General features: G+C 44.9%; 1 protein-coding gene and 1 long non-coding RNA gene across 4 annotated transcripts in view; one reads left to right on the top strand and one right to left on the bottom strand.

Moving 5' to 3' along the window:
• LOC147148979 (uncharacterized) overlaps nt 1-18,573 on the bottom strand; it is a 49,944-nt gene that overhangs the window by 20,136 nt on the left and 11,235 nt on the right. The window lies entirely within an intron of this gene.
• On the top strand, nt 1,483-18,386 carry LOC147148980 (zinc finger homeobox protein 3-like). Of its 2 annotated transcripts, none has more exons than XM_086027399.1 (11): nt 1,483-1,785; nt 4,410-6,096; nt 6,172-6,710; nt 6,798-7,011; nt 7,641-7,742; nt 7,834-7,961; nt 8,047-8,157; nt 9,662-9,803; nt 9,948-14,560; nt 14,657-15,316; nt 15,430-18,386. In XM_086027399.1, the coding sequence occupies exons 2-11, from the start codon at nt 4,446-4,448 to the stop codon at nt 15,544-15,546; spliced, it is 8,277 nt and encodes a 2,758-aa protein (XP_085883525.1). In that variant the 5' UTR covers nt 1,483-1,785; nt 4,410-4,445; the 3' UTR covers nt 15,547-18,386. The 2 variants fall into 2 exon arrangements, with proteins under 2 accessions (XP_085883525.1, XP_085883524.1); XM_086027398.1 differs by having other exon boundaries at nt 9,662-9,824.

The raw sequence follows: 18,573 nt of genomic DNA, 5'->3' as shown, positions 1-18,573 counted from the left end.
TTTATTTAAGTGAAATCAATGACAACCAGAACAACAAGAAGAGGTGAAAACAAAACCACACATGGATATAAAAACAAGTCATCTGATTTATGAATATGACACCTGCAAGCACGTGCCAGGCACACAATCATTTTGAGGCTTTTTCAAATCATAAAACAATTATTGGATGAACAATAAACGTGGGTCAAGTCTGGCCGAGCACGGTTTTAATTGGCCAACGGATCAATTCCCTAAATACTTAATGCCTTTCATAATAAATGGAAGAAAAAAAACCCCATCAAATCTTGAGTGTTTAGAGGAAAATATTAATATCAGTCGTCATTGTGTGAGATGACACTAACCTTATTTGTTTCAACCTTGAGGATACCACATTGTTTTTAATTTTTTTTGTTTTCTTCTACAAATATATATTTTTTAATTGTGCAGCTGTGATGTCAGCTGTGGGAAAAATATAATGTTTGATTAGAAGAAAAAATACACATAAATGTTTATTTTTAATGCAATTTTCAGCACATGCACAACGGCCATATTGCTCATCCAGTGTTTAAAATCACAATAGTATTATCATAACAATGAGGCCGACGTGCAAGGATGGCCAAAGAAGACAAAAAAGGTCATTTGTGATGACAGACATATGCATGGACTTTTACACTTAACTCTATTAAAATATTATTTTTAAAAACAAAAACAGGAGAGGGTGTAAAAGTAAAAGATGGACAGCCCCACCTCACATTACCAGTAAACAAATGGATATAAAAAATATTTTTTCAAAATCAGTGCACGGTAGATGTTTAAGTTCATTTTCAAAACATTAGAATATCTTCAAACATGATACATTTTAAAGGCTTGTTTGTCATGCACAAGCATGATAGACTCGTAGTCATGTTTTTGTCGTTCAAACTGCAGTTTATTTGAAGGCAATGTCACATAACATGTTAACACAAAAGGAATAAAACATTACGGCTAGAGGCGAGAGTGTCACATTTTCTAGCATCACATCTAAAACTCAATTGCAATGAACTGAAAAGTAAAATAATACTACATTTCACTACATGCGACGCCCCCCCACCCCCATATTTAAAGTAATTTGAAATTATTTTAGTAATATATTTATGACACATCCGAGACAAAATTGAGCGTATTAACACTGCCTTCATCGTCATATGAATCCGAAATACAATTCAAGGTTTTATCAGCAAATGTCGGGACTTTTCCCCAACATTTTCCCTTCGTCCTTGTCTTCCTGCCCCCTCCCTCGCTTTTTTTCTCTCCCTCCTCGTTCTCTCGCGGAATCCTATTGATCCAAACCGTCTAATTAGCGGCGTCTGCGCAATTATGCGCATGCGCAGCAGGCGCCATCTCAGCCATTTTTTGAAGGAAACTAATTAGCAGGAATAAAGAGCCAAGTGTTTTTCCCCCCCACACCGTGATCAGAACTCATTCTACCTCTGGAGCTCGCCCAGAACTCCTCCGTACTGGCCCCCCCACCCGACCCCACGCCCACCCAGCCTGCACCCCGTCTCGTGTGTTTACTCCAGCCTGCCTTGCCTTGCCTGCATGTAGCTTTAATTACACTGTTTGCTAAACAACTTAGAAGGCGGCTGCGCTCGCCTGCTCTGTCCCCCTCATCCTTCCTTCCTTCCTCCCTCCTCCGCTTCCTTCGCATGCACAGGATCGTGCAAAAACAACAACCACAAAAAGGGAATGCGTGCTTGTTTTTTCGGACTACTACTACGACGACACCCTCGAGCCCGCGGAGACTGGTGCCGGAGCCGCTGCAGAAATGTAAGTGTTCCGTTTGTTTAGGGTGGAGGGAGGAGTTGGGGGATGACACCAAATGCGAACGGAATAAAGCTTTACTTGCTTTTGCTGGTGCACCGAGACTCCTGTTATGTGTGTGATGGTGGCGAAAACAAAAGTCACAAGAGTGGTGTGGTGTGCCGCTTGTCAACACACACGCGGGGAGAGAACTCTTCAAGTAAACCTCCCCACCAACACCACCATGTCTGCCCGGAGCTGTGCAAGCAATACTGCCCCACGCAAAACTCGCATTTTCTACGTGTGCGTGTGTTTTTCGTACCTGCGAAGCTCCATTTAGTCCACCGAGGTCAGATATAGGCCGTCCAAAATCAAATCTACTTGTAATGTCCACTCTGGAAGTAAAGGACAAAATAGATTCACACCCATGTCGAGGCAAACTACTGTCCTGTTTTCTTTCTCGGCTCTTACACACTCACACACGCACACACACACTATGTACTTTTATGTCCGTTATAGCTGTCATATAAACACACGATTATGTTTTGAAAATCCAAACCATATTCTGTCATCACATAAACTCGGCGTAATGGTAAATTTCAGGTTCTTTAAATTAGAATCAGATCACTTAGTTTAAACACACATACACATTGCACCGTTAGGTCTGTTCTGTATACACACTCGTGTGTAAACATTGTAAACATAGCATGGCATAACAAACTGAGTGTAATGGTTAATTTAAGGTATTTTGATTAGATTCGGATTGGTTTGTACACACAACAGGATGTGCACACAATCTAGCATCGTGTCTCACAGACACACACGTTGCACCGTTATGCCTTATGTATACAGTACACACAATCCTATTTTAAATATCCATGACATGACACCACTTACGTCTATTTTATATGCACATACAATCAAGTTGAAAAAACAAAAACAACAACCTGTCATCACAGAAATTGAATGTAATGTTGAATATCAGGTTATTTCTATCAGAATTTGATTAGTTTACACACCTTACAGATGTACACACATTGCACACACACTGTGTACCATACAAATTCACAATGCTCTAAAAAAAAAACCTGCACACGCTATCATCGCAGAAAACGAATGCAATGGTGAATTTCAGGCCCTTAAATTGGTTTTCTACATATTTGCAAAGCACTTTTGTTTAAGTTTGGAAACACAAATGTGTTTTAAAATTCACAAATAGCATGTACATTAATGGGACATTTTAGGTGTTCGTAAATGTGAGTTTGACTGAAGCAGTACGTACACACACACTAGCAGTCTCCATGCATGCACTCACGCACGTTAAATGCCGGTTTCCCGTATTTGTGATCAATAGCCGGCCAGGAATGCTCGTATAAATAGTTGCTTCTCTGATGGTCCGAGGCTATCGACCGCAGTGTAAATGAAAATCTTTATCAGATTAGAGTCTATTCTCAGATGTTGCGGGTTGCCGGCGGGCCTTAAAAGACCCCCTGGCAGTATCCCGCAGAAAACCTGAAGACCAATGCAGTGGGCAGGGGTCTGTGGCCTGTGACACAAACACAGTGCATTAAAGCGCTATCAGAGTGTGGATGTGGGCCATAGATCTTGAAGCTACAGAGAGAGGAGGGGGGTGATGAGGGACACCCACTCTGGGTGTTGTAGGAGGAGGGGGTTGGTTTGTTGGGGCCAGAAGGTGGAAGGTGAATCAGGGTTGCTCCTTGATTTCTAATAAAGGTCAGTAATTAAACTGCGGGGCAGCGAGAGACAGATGCATCTATCTCCTCTGGCATTCACGGGTGAGACTTGCTTCTTTTTTTATATGTATTTCATATTTATTCTGACTGAATACCGGCTATCTTTTTTTAAGTCGGTGTGCGGCCTTGAACATGAAACCTAATCATCTTGTGAAGTGTTATTTTTGAAATGTTACTTCAATTTATGTCATTCCGCAACATTAGTGGTGTGTCAAGTCAAGTCAGATTTATTTATATAGCCGTTAATCACAAGAAAGTCTCAAAGGGCTTCGCATGCCCACAGTTGACAAATACGAACGGCGTCCCCTGTGTGGACACCAAGTCACATGCCATACATACAAATATATGTTGGCATGCGCTATAATGCTCCAGTACATGCACATTTGTTGTATTCTGGACTAAATGCAAGCACAAATGTGCTTGGTATCATCTACAGTAATCCCCCTGGTTTGTTTGGCTAATTAGAGCTCCCGCTCCCCACCTTCAAATGTGTGTGGTCAAAGATGCAGGATGATACAATGGTTTTAAAGCGGCGCGTTTATCCACTTTTTATCTCTGTGTGGCAATTTAGCCGAAGCCCTTTAACTCCAAAGCGTTCAGTTCTTTATTTAATCCGATCCCCCAAGGAATATTATAGACCTCCTGTGTAGCCCTTACCCGCATTCCTCCACCTAGTTTGGTGCTTACGCTATTGATTTTCCCATTAAGGGCTAACGCTAACCCCTGAGTAACCGGCCTGTGTGTTGCACACCCTGAAAGCTCTATTGAACAGATGCTAGCCGAGGCCTTTTAATCAATGGCCTCCACTGTTATGCAATATGATTTACATGACTCATTTGTTTCATTTTCTCCACTTTCCCCCTCTTGTGTCTCCATCTTCCTCTCTCTCGCATGCAGGTGGGGTGGTGATGCACGGCAGCTGTAGCCTCCGACATGGACATTGGTGAGGGAGGGGGAGGGGATGGAGGGGGAGGAGAGGACAGAGATGCGGACCTTGCTCCCCACGCTTTATCTCGCCCTCTCCTGACGCCGGCGTTAATTCCCGAGCAGGGGTCGGCCTCTCATACCTCAGCCGGGGTCCCTGCCAAAGAGCCCTCGACCCCGTGGGAGAAGCAGGGTGAGGCGGGCGCCAAGGGGTCCCCTGCAGGAGAGACCCAGGTAGGGGGGCAGAAGGATGGATGCCATCAGACACGTCAAGAGGGTGGAGCGTGTCAAAAGCGGTGGATGAAGGTGATTTTCCAAGAGGAATATCTGTCAGGGCAAAATGGGGAGGGGCACGCTGGTATGGGAGTTAAGTCAGCAACAGGGGGTCTCCCAAAAGCCCTCGGCAAAAGCAGAAGAGAAGAGGAGGAGGCCATCTCAAACCAAAGCCAAACCAAATCCAAATGTTCTTTATTACCTCAACAGAGCCAGCAAAGCGCTTCTTCCAGCACGGCAAAGGCCAGTGGCACGCTCGACAGCAAAACAGCCGAATCTCCAAAGTCCTCCCAGACTCCCCCAAACTCTCCAAAAGCCTCCCCCTATCTTTCCACCTCTCCAAAGCACTTCACTTGTCCATCCTACTCTTTTGCCCTCCTTAGCGACACGGAGGCAAAAGACATAACAGGAGATCAGGGCTGGATTTCTGGGTTTCCTCAGAGCTTTAAATCCCAGCAGTCGACTCTGGCTTTCCCGTTGGCAGATGTGGAGGGGGCCAGCGCGCCTGCTGAGAACGACGGGCCGGCAGGGGTTCCTCACTCTTCCATTTCTAATGGAGATGGTGCCAAAGCTCCAGAACCAAATGACAGCCAGTTTGAGACAGACGTGGATGACGAGCGAGATAACGAAGGTGAACAGAAAGAAGCTGTCCCCAAAAACCTCACCCAAGAGCTCTCCCCAAATTCACTGACGAGTCAGATGACTGTAATGCACTCACGCAATTCCTGCAAGACGCTGAAATGCCCCAAGTGTAACTGGCACTACAAGTCTCAGCATACACTACAACTCCACATGAAAGAGAAACATCCCGAGACGGGCAGCCAGTGTGTGTGCGGTACCTCCGGTGGGAAGTGCGCTTGTGGCAGTGCGATGCGGGGCGTGTGTGGCTACTGCAGTTCAGGGAAACCCCATCCCCGCTTGGCCCGGGGCGAAACCTATGCCTGTGGGTACAAGCCCTACCGCTGCGAGGTGTGCGATTACGCCACCTCGTCGAAAGGCAACCTTAGCATACACATGCAGTCAGACAAACACCTTAATAACGTGCAAAACGGGGGACACCCCAATAGCCAGATGCATACTTTGCATGTTAGCAACAATAGCAGCTCCTCTAACGGGACCATGATGGATGAGCAGGCATACAAGCACCCGCTTCCGCTTCCCACCTCTACCGCCCAGCCTGCCAAGCTCACAACACCTGCACACACTCCTTCGCATGGCAAGCGGTGGCGGTGTGATGTCTGCGACTACGAGACTAGCATTGCCCGCAACCTGCGCATACATACCACCAGTGAGAAACACACGCATAACATGCTGAGGCTGCAGAGAGGTTACTACCTATCCCACTGCAGGAGCCTTGCTCCACATCTGAAACATCTACAGAACACAGGTAAGGCATGCATTAAACCCTGAGCAGTTGGTTCAGTAAATAAGTGAAACACTCACAGTCCTCTCTATACGTCAGGTGGGGAGCTATCCTTGAACATGAGACTGACGACGCAACAAGTCACAGAACAGCCTGTCACCCTTGGCTCAACGCTGACTCCTTCCCCGTCGCCTTCACCCTCTCCCCCGCCAGTCTTGTCTTTGTCTCCCACCGGTCCTCTCTCCCAGGGTGTCTTCCAATGCCTCATCTGCTCCTGCTTTTCTTCTGATAGCTTAGAGTCCTTGGAGCAGCACCTGAACGCCCCTCGCTCCCTGCCCCAGTCCGAATGGTGCTCCCTGGTTGCTGGTGGCTGCCACTGCAGACTGTGCGGCTACACCACCCCGCTGAGGGCTAACTTCTCCTTGCACTGCCACACCGACAGGCACAGAATCCGCTACCAGCTTGCGGCTCATGTTCAAGAAGGGGGCGACCGGGGTCAAGAAGGTGCTGCCTTAATAGCTAAGGGCAACCCTATCCAGCTGAGGTGCAACCTGTGTGAGTATGCGACGAGCAGTTTGGAGAAGCTACAAGGACATTCCCGGAGTTCCAACCACGAGTCCAGCATCCGGGTTTACAGAGTAAGCACTGACTCTAAAACCTCTTTCTTAAAGCTACAGTATTTGAAACTAACGCTCTTTGAGACTGCGGTTTTCTTCTCCATCTAGTTCCTGCAGCAGTACGATGGCGAGGTGGATGGTGGTTCGTGTTTATTCCATTGTCTCCTATGCAACAACTCCTCTTCCTCCAAGCTCCAAGTTTTAAAACACAGTCAAACCCAGACCCACCAGCAGAGGGAGGGGCTGCTGCAGCTGCAGCCAATGGGCGGAGAGGAACTGGCAGCAATTTTTACCATCAGAAAAAGCTCCGATGGGGTCACAGGTGAGAATATGAACCGTGGAAGTGTATTTGACGTGCAGTTGCATCTGCTCACTGATACAAGAAACAAGGCCTCTGGATTAAGATGAAAAGTGAGAAAATGAGTAATGGCTGTTGCTGAGCTATTGATCGAGTAAATTGATCAGTCGATACACATCCTTGTTATATCCCTGATCGCCCCTGTCGACAGCTAACTAGCACCTGCTAATCAATGAACCAATACAAATCCCCTGGACAAAGATGGGGGAGGCTGAGGTTAGTAATGAGTGTGAAATTTGCTGAATAACTCGCTGGCTTATGGTTACTTATATTGTGCAGCAGTCACCTGGAGTGCGTACATTAATCGAACATCTTTGTAATACAATCTATTCTGTAATTTGTCCCAATTAAGATTTATCAAGGCAAACTGATATGTTCCAAACCCAAACTAGCTCTTCTCTATCTTAGAAGAGAATCTAATGTTGAATCAATACATGATCCATAGGGTATCGAGGCAGCCAAGAAGAATGAAATGGTCCTTACAAATCACTGTTTTCAATAACTGGGCAGTTCGAAAATACTATAATATATAATTAGCCTGAGCATGGATCCCTAAATATGCATAGCCTGATGATTATATTTTTATGTCTCAGGAGAACTTAATGAGGATGTGGAAAATTCCGGCGAGGTCACCACTGGTGCTTTGGACAAAGCCAAAGACAACTTGGGGGTTAAGCAGAGTGATAGAGAGGGAGGTACGGCTGCCTATGAAAATTCTAACATTTCATTGTATACCTGAATAATAGCCATAGCGAAAGAAATTGAAATGTTCTGATGTTTCTGAAGAGGAAATAGTGGCGGAGGAGGTAGACAAGGGGGAATCATTCAAACGTCAAGCATCTGGATGTGGGGAAATAGAAAACTCCACTGCAACCAAACGACCCCGAACGCACCAGCCGAGCGAGGACCAGCAGGTAAGCAGCTGCTACCCGCAGAGACCAGAAACAAAATGTTACCCATTTTCCTCACTTGATATTCTTACCATCCTATCCTTTTTAGGCTGTCCTGTGCCCTTTGTGCCAAGCTAAAATCTCATACACGCACCTTCGACCACACCTCACGCATGTGCATAGTGTGGCACAGGACTGTGTGGATAAGCTCATCAGCACAGTAAGTGGATGCAAAGTGTGCATTTGTTGTATTTGCGTTTGTCGGGGTTAGCACAAAAAAATGAGCAGGCAAAGAGATGGGGGGGGATGGGGAAGAGTGATGTGTAGGGAGACAATTCCATTAAGAAGAAACCAGAGAGCAAGGCAGTGGCTTTTTAATGCATGTTTAAGGAGCTCCCCACGATCACCGTTTGATGCCGACAATCTGCGTGTGTATTTGTGTGCGTGCGTTCTTAAAGTAGTGTTTGACTGCAGGATTTAGGGAAAAGTCAGTGTTTCTTTAATGCACCCTAAAGTAGCCCTCTATTACCAGAAGTGCAGTCAAGCTTAAAAAAAAAAAAAGTGGTAGGGGGCTGTTTTTTCTGTGACTCTTCATCTAACAAAGACCGGTCATCTATCCACATCACCATCCTCCATCTTCCTGGCCCCGTATGCTAAGTGGCCTTTGTCTCCTGCTCTCTTTGCCTCCACTTCACATACAGCTTTTCACCCTTTCTCCCCTCTTCTGTACCCTATCCCCCCACCAGCCCACACGGCTACTCCTATCATTCGTATTCTGCAATCTCTGTCCCTGCTCCTCCCTTTCTGTCTCTCATTTTCTGACGCGTTACCCCTCCCGCGCTGGCTTTCGCCGAGGAAGGTTTTTTTTTTTTTTTTGTTCACTGCCCCTTACATCCTCCCTCCCTCTCCCTGGCCTCTCTTTTTCATATTCTTCACCCCTTAGCGCTTACCACCCCCCTCCCAAACTCGCCCACACCTACCACCATCCTCCATCCTGCTCGTACACCTCCCTCACTCACTCTGATAGTAATTGAGGTTCATTAATTCAGACTGAGGTGATGATGGCCATTATGTACCTTGCTTTCCAATTACGCTCTCTAGATTAAGCCTGACCTTCAGTTTTCTCTGCAGTGTGTGTATGCGGTGGTCTCGTCTCTCTTATAAAGCTGTTACGTGGAGAAGACTCTTGTCATGTAAATCTAATTTTTAGCCTTGCACCCTTTCCTTAGGGTAGCGTGCTGTTTCGCGTAGATGGTGCATTGGCTCTTGAAGCTGTGGAGATAGATGTTTTCCATATGAAGAATGATTTTAAATAAAATTCATTATTCAGCTCAGTAAAGTTTTATTAAACCCCCGGGGCATGTAGAAGGGCGTCATTGGCGCTGAAGGGCAGAGTCACATATCTCAACCATGTACACTTATTACCAGGTTGATGTGCCTTGCTGCATATAGCACCACGCAGAAAAGGAAAAGATAAAACAATACACTTAAAGATTCACTCTTGAATGTTTCATGATATTAGGAAAGTGAGTGTAGCCTCGTTGTGTTTATACGTCTTGCAATTTGTCTTCTATTAAGCTGTACAATTACACATGTTTTATTCATAACGTTTGCGAAAGAAAAATGTTGTGTCCCCCCCTTTTTCTTTGAATTGCTACAGCCATGCTATTTTTAAAAGAGCATCTTCAAAGAGCAAAACATATGACACATTTTCTGTCTCCCAGGTCACGCCATCCTTGGAACAAGTTCAGTCTCTGCTGGAAAATGAACTACCATCTGACCTGTGCATGAGTGACACAATGAAAGGTCAAAACATGAAAATTTGCCAGACGGGTCTTTCTCATGCAACAGATTCCCTTACATCAGGTGATTCACCAAAAAACAAAAGTAGGTTTAAGAAATGGAACAGCGTTTGATATTTGTCTTGTTTTATGGAAAAAAAATAAAATAAATATATATATATATCTCACACACACACATTTACAATCATAATCATTGTGTATTTGGCAGGCATTTCAGGGGAAAATACTGAGGAAAATGTAGCCGCGCCCAAAGATGTCACAGCTCTACTCACCCCACCCCTTGAAGACAACGCCACTCAACCTTCCAATGGAAGATTGGCTCCTCAATCCCTGACTCACACACCTCCCTCCTCCCCAACTGCTGACCCCCCTCCTCTTTCTGATCGCCATGGTTACCGGTTTCGTTGCAGCAGGTGCAGCCTAGCATTCCCCACTCAAGAGAAGCTCCAGCTTCACTGGCAGTACCATGCCATGAGGGCGGCGACCGAATGCCCCCTCTGCTCCAGACAGTGTCGCAGTCAGGAGGCCCTGCAGAGACACATGCAGAATACACACTCGCAGCCAGACTACACACAGAATACAGCCTCACTGCCTCATATGGCACAAAACATAGTACACAGTCAGAGCTCAGCTGAACAAGATTCAAGTTTGTCACCCCAAGCTGGCCAAGAAGCCGATGAGGATGAGGATGAAGAGATTGAGGAAGAAGTGCAGGAAGAAGACAGCGCTGAAGGCAAGGAACAAAAAGAAGAATGGAGAACTAAAGACAATGACCTAGCTGCTGAAACTGGTGGAGGTGATGAGGATTTAACTGAGGCAGAAAAAGTGCTAAATGATGAAATCCCATCAGAACCTAGTTCCATTTCTCTTATCAAAAAGAGCTCTAACCCAACAATGGATCGGTATTTGGATCCATCAAGGCCGTACAAGTGTACCATATGTTCTGAATCTTTTACCCAGAAGACAATTCTTCTGGTTCACTACAATTCAGTGTCCCATCTCCACCGGGCCAGGCGAGCCCTGCAGGAATCGAGCACAGGTGTCTCTGTCCCAGAGGCTCCCCGTAGCCAAGATCCTCGACCATACCGATGCAAACTATGTGGCGTGGGCTATAGCCAGAGCTCCACATTGGACATACATCTACGCTCAGTTCTTCACCAAACAAGAGCTCGTGCTGCACAGAATCCAGGCACACAAACACCAGTGTCTTGTGTAGCTACACCAGTATCTGCCACCACGACTACTACTACTCATTCTGCTATAACTGGAAAGAATATGTCAAAGAGTTTGCCTTCCATCAAGAAGCCAGATGTGGATAGTTCATCAGGATTAGCAGCTGAACTCCAATCGACTGTATCAACTGAAGGTCAACAAGCTAAAAAGAGAGTGGCAGAATTGATAGCATCAAGAAACCAGCTGCTATTAATGCAACAGCAGCAGTTGGCTCAGGCACAGGCCCAAGCCCAGTTACAACATACGGCATTGCTACAGGCCCAAGTAATGCAGCATCTTCCTATAGGATCAGAGAGTCTCTTTCAGCACTTCTCTTTGGCACCAGAAAACTTGCTGTCTCTCCAGCAGCAACTTCTTCTGCCCTTTTACTTTCCCGGAGACATGAAACTTAACACAGAGTTGGCAATAAAGAGCTTGGAACATACCCAATCTGAGGCAGCCAAGTCTACACTGAGTGAACAGATTAAGGGAGAGGCTAAAAAAGAGAAAACCGCTCAAATTGATGAAAAACATACTCAGAATCAATTTTCCTCCTCAGATGATAGCCAAACAAAAGATATTATGGCTTTTGACACCAGAGTTGAATACGGCAGTGGATCCTCCAGCAGCACAAAAGAAAAAGAATGCATCAGAGATCATATTGATGAAAAGGATGAAACGTCTGCTACTATTGTTAAAAATGAGAGTCAAACAAAGGAAAATGATTCATCCACAATTAATGTCCCAAAATTACAGTGCCCTCCACCAAGAGTGCCATATGCTGCGGTAAACGGAGAAGCTCTTAGGACCTTACTGCAGAGTTATGGCTATGAGTTAGCATTACAGTACATACAAAGTAGACATAGGCACCAGCAGCAGATTGCAACGCAAATGATAAATATGAGAAACGAGTGCTCTAATATTCACAAGATGGAATTGTATTCAGGGGAACAAAAAGGGTCAAATGATGGAACGCTGCAAAGCTGCAATAAGGATGTCAAAAATGAAGTTGAAGACATACAAAGTTTCCCAGGGGAACATAATCAGGGCAAATACGATGACGCAGATGAATTGGCAAACAAAGTGAAAGGATGCTGTGGAAAAGGACAAAAGTGTAGAGATTGTGGAAAGTTTTTTTCAGATGCCATGATTTTAAAAAGTCACCAGGAATACATTCACAGACAAGTGCTTCCCACTGCAGCGCTAGAGAGGTTTTCCAGAGAATACAGACTACAATATGATCAATTGTACCCCCTGAAAGAGAAAAAGTCTGGAGAGGATTCATCTCAGAGTACACCGGTTCCAACTCCAGCTACATCCTCAGAATCAGAACTTGTATCTGAAGCAGATAAGCTGCAAGTTAAAACATCACCTTTATCCTCGTTTTTGGATCCTGAAACGAAAAACTGTGGTACAACTGAAGATCTACTACTTACCTCTGTACCCACTCCTCCTCTTTCTTCTTCTCAACCTCAAGAGGCCCTTACGACCACATCTACTGTTAATTCTCAAAACACATCGCCAGCCAACGCCATGCCTATTCCCTTAACAAAAATACCCATGCTTCCTCTGTCCCATCTTCCTATTCCCCCATTGAATTTACCCAAGCTTCCGCTACCCCCAATTCCTTTTCCAATGGAGCTACCGCTCATTCCTCCAGTTGTGATGCAGCCTGTGGGTCTCCAGCCCCAAACCTGGTTAGACTCGAGTGTGAACCCAGAGTTGGCAAAACTCTACCAGTCTCAACTGCTAGGGCAACAGGCACCAATTAGTCCAGCAGTGATTTCCCAACCTTCTCAGCTTAGCCCGGCATTGCTCGGCCAGCCTCCTCAAGTCAATTCTTCATTGCTAAGTCAACCAGTTCAGAGTAGCTCCATTCCAACTGGGCAGCAGCCCCAAGTAAGCCCAACATTACTGGAACAACAACAGGGCAAGAGAACGCGCACTCGAATCTCTGAGGAGCAGCTGAATATTCTGAGAAAACACTTTGATATCAACAGCCTGCCGAGTGATGAGGAGCTAAACAAGATATCTGGTTTGTCTGGTCTTCCTCACAAAGTCATCAAACACTGGTTTCGCAACACTCTTTTTAAAGAGCGCCAACGTGATAAGGACTCACCATACAATTTCAATAACCCTCCAACCACAGCCCTTGAGGAGTCCAGAGAGGAAGTCATTCAGAACCCATCTCTGAAACTGTCCCCATCGTCACCGTCTCCAGCACCAACCGAAGTGTCCCATCAAACCCAGTTAACTGACATCCAAAGAGGCAATACCCACAGGGGGAGACGCTCATCTCGAACCCGCTTTACAGATAAACAGCTGGACATGCTGCAAGGGGTGTTTGAAGCAACTCCCTATCCTAGAGAGGAGGAATATGACAGGCTGTCTGCCCTGCTGTCTCTCCCAAACAGAGTCATTGTGGTATGGTTCCAAAATGCGAGGCAAAGAGCCCGCAAGAGTCAGGACAGAGGGACGGATGATGGAATAGAGGGGACAAGCCATCTTGACATTCTGGGGAAGAGAGATGGATATACTGAGGATAACAGCAATGGCGATGAAGGGCAAAGTGACTCTCACAATGAAAATTCCATGGATCTGACCTATGAGTATTATACCCATCCAGACTCTCCTGTCCTTGAGTCTTCTAGTCTTTCCACAGAAAGCAAGCATCCGATGGGCAATGAGGAATTAACACCTCCTGTGAAGAATACAACTGCCTCTCCGCAGACTAACAGAACTGTTAAAAAAGAAATTACAGAGCTAAACACTGACCACAAAGAAATAGTGGAGGCAATGCAAAATATGTCCGAAGCTGAGAATCTGGTCCAACCTCTGCAAGAAAGTTCAGCAGAAAGACCCCAGCCTCACTCTTGCGACCACTCACAAAGTACTGTACAGAACAGCCCATCAGCGTCTAATGCGAGCCAGGATCATATAGAGAGTTCATCTCCAAATAAAGCTGTCGAAAAAGCTGCAGCTGCATCACCAAGCCTACCTTCGTCTTCTAAGTCTGAAAATAACCACACTCGGCAGCCTGACGCGTCCTCCTGTCCATCTACTGACAACCAGTCATTAAACCATCTCCCAATCCCAAACCCGTTTCAGTGTAATCTATGCCCAATGTCCCTGCCATCATTCCAAATGTGGCAGGAACATCAGACAAGGCATCTCCTCGCAGCTCAGTCCCAAGTCCAACTCCTACATTCTGGCTTCACAGACAGAACATTGCCATATATGATGCTCCACTCCAACCACTCACTAATGGCCAGCCAAATGCTTTCAGGCGCTATGACACAGTTGCACCCTAATGCCACAAGTCCCATGATTTCACACTTAAATAGCACACATGTTAAGAACTCACTTGCTGACCTTTCTCAGAGTTCCTTGAAGCAGAACTCAAAGCTAATGTCAGAGGGCAGTTTTGACGTTCAAAGGTATAGTAGAGAGGCTGAGGAAGAGCAGAGAAGGGATAAGCGTCAGAGAACCACCATCACCCCAGAACAGCTCGAAGTGTTGTATCAGCGTTACAGCTTGGACTCCAACCCCACCAGAGGAGTCCTAGAGGGCATTGCACATGATGTGGGCCTCACAAGAAGAGTGGTTCAGGTACCTTTTTAAAAAAATCACAATTATCACAAAGGAAATATATTATTTTGTAATTTAAATTTTTTTTTAACCGCATGCTGTTCTTTCATTGCACAGGTCTGGTTTCAAAACACAAGGGCAAGAGAAAGAAAAGGGCAGTTCAGGTCAATGGGGCCAGGATCTAGTTTCAGCTTGGGCTTGAACCACCTCCGCTGTCCATTTTGCAGGGCTCTCTTTAAGGTGAAGAGTGCTCTGGATGCCCACATGAGATCGCGCCACTGGGCAGAGGCTGAAAGAGCAGGCTACAACTTATCAATGAACACTGGTTCTAGCGGGCCCAATGGGATGTCTATATCATCTGTCATGGACAAACCAGGCCCATCTATCTCCTGTAACTTCGTCCCAAACACTGGCATTGCCATCAGCAACAAAGAGCAAACAGTGAAGCCACCTGTTATGGGTCTGTCTTCAACCAATGATCTGAACAACCCAGGGGAGTATGATGACTTTGAGGAAGATGATGACGAGTTCCAATGTGAAGAGGGTTCAAGTTTGGCTGACCAAGGCTCTCCGAATCCTGAGGGATCAGGGGGTCAAAGCTCAGACTGGGGTGAGACTCTGCAGCCACACCACCATCAGCAGCAACGGCAAAGGACACAGATGAGCCACTACCAAGTACTCCAGCTTAGAGACTTCTACAAGAGCCACCGTACACCAAATCGACATGAGTGTGAGGCACTAGGCCGGGAATTGGGACTGCCCCACCGTGTTGTGCAGGTAACGAAAACAAAACAAGAGAAAAAAGTCATGATGCAAGAATTTTAAATTGATGGAAGATAAAAGGAACGGAGTGTGATAGGCAAGATGTATACTTTCAAATATATTTCCAGGTATGGTTCCAGAATGCCAGAGCCAAGGAGAAAAGGGCAAGAACACTGAGCTCCGACTCTGCAGAAAGAGAGCAGGCGGAGTTGACGGCCGGCGCAGGGGACAGAGACCGGGCTTAATGAGGGTCCCTTTACGTTCTTCTACTATGCCCTTAAAATTCATTTTCCTACAGTCAACTTCTTAAACAAAACTTCACTTTGCTGCCAAACCTGTTTCCTGAGCACCCCAAAGATGCAGAACCACCGTGGCCCAAAGAGAACTGAAAGTAAACCCAAACCAAGCCCTCTTTGCAACAACTTTTCTCTTTTTGTATTGCTGTCTCGTATGCTGTCTGTCTTTACTTGTTGCCCTTATTCCTGTGTCAGACACCTTTCTACAACCAAACTCGTCCTTGGAAAAACAACAATGCCACATAGGCCAAAGAGCATTCTCTAAGTATGTGACCTTACTGCCTGGCTAGACCTGCAGTCTACCTCCCGGTCACCACAACAAACTCGATGTGGGCCCCTTCAACCAGACAGTGCTTGAGGACTAGAAGTGTAGCATGCGTTGTGGGTCTTCAAAAAGCTGGAACATGAACTTTCAAAGAGATTTTAGTGTAAATAGAGCACTCCAAAAGATAAACTTGAAGAAAAAAAAACGAAGTAGTTAATGACGGAAGATGAGGAGGAAACCAAGTAATATCCCGATTTAGACGGTGGTATTTCCATTGAGCTTTTGTAACGACTGACTCAGATTCCAAAGCTCGTAACCAAAATTTTACATGTCTGTTGTTTCATCGTGTTTGTTTTCAGTAACAAACTGCAGAGCTGACGTCTGTACAGTGAAGGGTGAGACCTGCACCTGGCACAGGAAAAGAGGGAAGCAATGGACTGATACAGTGCCAGAGTGCAGCTCCACCCACCACAAGCCAATGATGAGTCTTCTGTTGTACATGGACACCTTCTATGTTCCTTTTGTGGATAATAGCACAGAGCAGAAAGGCAAGTTTGTCCCAAAAGGGACAAACTATTTTTATAGCACTCAACCATAATACTGTATATGATAACTTTAACCAAACTCAAATTTACAATGTGTGTGTGCGTGTGTGTGTCTAGTAATAGTTTCTTAATAGAAATCTTATGAATTGAGATCAACTGTCTTGCTTCGGTATAATAGTGTCATGATTCTGAAAATATTGTGACAGCTTTGATATGTTCAGGTAAGGATTAACTGCCTTTCTGTTCTTTGAATATACCAATGGCTTAATGATGTTGTGTGATGAATATGAAGCTTTCTACGCTCAGGTCAGCAGCTCAATATGACTCCACCTCCAATGTGAACCTGCTACTTTCTGTCTTTAAGGCAGAAGGGGCACAGTTTAGGTTGGGACAAAGTATTACATCAACAAAAACATCTGTGTATATCAAAGATCTGAGCTTTTCACCTCAAATAGATTGTTACAAAAAACGTATCGAAACTAAAATGTTTAATAGCTTGAGGGGTAAATGTACAGTATTTAGCTTTTGTATGGTTGACTCAAGACTCCATTGGATGTTTGAGAGACAGCTCCTGTTTGTACACACCAACAAGGAGCTTCTGCACTGAGCAGAGGAAAAACTTAATGGATGTTACCGATGTTATTTTTGTACACTTAATTTATTTTCCCTTTTCTCTCCCCCCTCTTTCTTTTGAATGTTTTTTTCCTTCCTTTTTATTTGCAACCAATCCTTATCTAACTGTAATAATAATAATAGAACAATAATAGCCGAACAATAATTAATGCTTTAAGACAAAAATCCAAAGACGTGAAAATACTTTACCATAAGACCTACAAAAGTAAGCGCTACTGTGTACTTGATGATGTTTTGCTGTTTTTAAAGAAGGAAGGAGTCCCTATCTAAGCTACTGTTTTCTGCCTCTCATAAGCACACTGGAGTACTCTGTAACCAAAACCCCAAACTAGAGCCATGGCAGTCTGTAATATAGTGGTTGAAGAGTTTTACTTTTCTGAGAAATGTTGCAGTTTATTTTTTTCTTGTTTTTTTTTTTTTGTTTGTTTGTTTGTTTTGGGACCATAGTGTTAAACTCCAGCCCTTAAGGATGTCCAGTTTGCTGCTAATGTACTGTAGTTTCTAATGTTACTGTAGAAAGATGCATGCTCTGATCGCTTTACCACTAGGCTTTAATGACTACAAACTGTAATAATGATACCTGCGATGCTGTTGATGAACTGCTTCTGTTATTCTGTTGGAAACAAATTGGTAGATGGGGCTAAATTCCAGCAAGTTGGTTATTCAGTAAACGATTTAAAGAGGACAACAGCAGAACTATTTTTTATTTTTTTTCATACCAGGTAGAAAGCTCCCAGTTACCCGCAACATTTGTTTGTCGTGTTTACTTGACTAACACGTGAACAGAATTCAGCATATTTGAAGGAGTTCAGCCCCAGAATTTTCAAGGTATCGTTTTTTTTCCTGTGCTTCGATGTCCGTGCTCCATTTTCCCAGCGAAAAACAGCTTTCCAAAGGATGTGGACTGACCAACGCTGTCTTGTTTTGTTCTCAAACTAACCAATGTTTACGACAATACCAATGAGCTTTCTTCTGTACAGAAATGTGCATTCCAAAAAAGAAAAAGAAAAAAAAAAAAACAGTTTTCTACACTTATTTTCTGAGTTTTATTTCACTGTTCTCTGGTGACAATAAGATGTACATATTGGGGTCTTCTGCTGTGAAGGGACTCCTTATTGTAGGTAAAACTGATTCTTTTGGTTTTTCTTTTTCATTCCTGGATATGTTGTTGCCATAGTGATGACCAAAAAGATACCTGTGATGTGCACCTGTCCTTATGTCTTGCTCCGGTGGTTTTGTGTGTCTCTATAATATTCCCTTCCCCCACTTCCTCCCTTGCTGGTGTGTTTCTCTTTACCTTACCGCTCCCATATTCCACTGAGCTAAATAAAGTCTGCTTTGGTGCATGCTCTGGTCTTATCCCTTTGGTGTGACGATCCATGTTCTGCATGCTGTGCAATGCGGGGGCGTTATTTTTATTTAGAAGTCTTCCTATTCCAGGTGGTATTTCTGCGGTGCTGCGTGCATGGCTAGAAGGCTTTTGGTGTGCAATGGTGTGTGCGTAACGCGGCAAAGTGTTGGAAGCGAAGCTCT

Source organism: Filicampus tigris, chromosome 4, assembly GCF_054856515.1.
Source record: "Filicampus tigris isolate MCC_2025a chromosome 4, RoL_Ftig_1.0, whole genome shotgun sequence".
NCBI classification, from domain to species: Eukaryota; Metazoa; Chordata; class Actinopteri; order Syngnathiformes; family Syngnathidae; genus Filicampus; species Filicampus tigris.
This window is presented reverse-complemented; position numbering and strand designations above follow the sequence as displayed.

Coding starts and splice junctions, on each gene's coding strand:
- LOC147148980 (XM_086027398.1), top strand. CDS start 4,446: ATGGACATTGGTGAGGGAGGGGGAGGGGATGGAGGGGGAGGAGAGGAC. Junction 6,097..6,171: donor GAAACATCTACAGAACACAG/GTAAGGCATGCA, acceptor TCTATACGTCAG/GTGGGGAGCTATCCTTGAAC. Junction 7,012..7,640: donor AAGCTCCGATGGGGTCACAG/GTGAGAATATGA, acceptor TTTATGTCTCAG/GAGAACTTAATGAGGATGTG.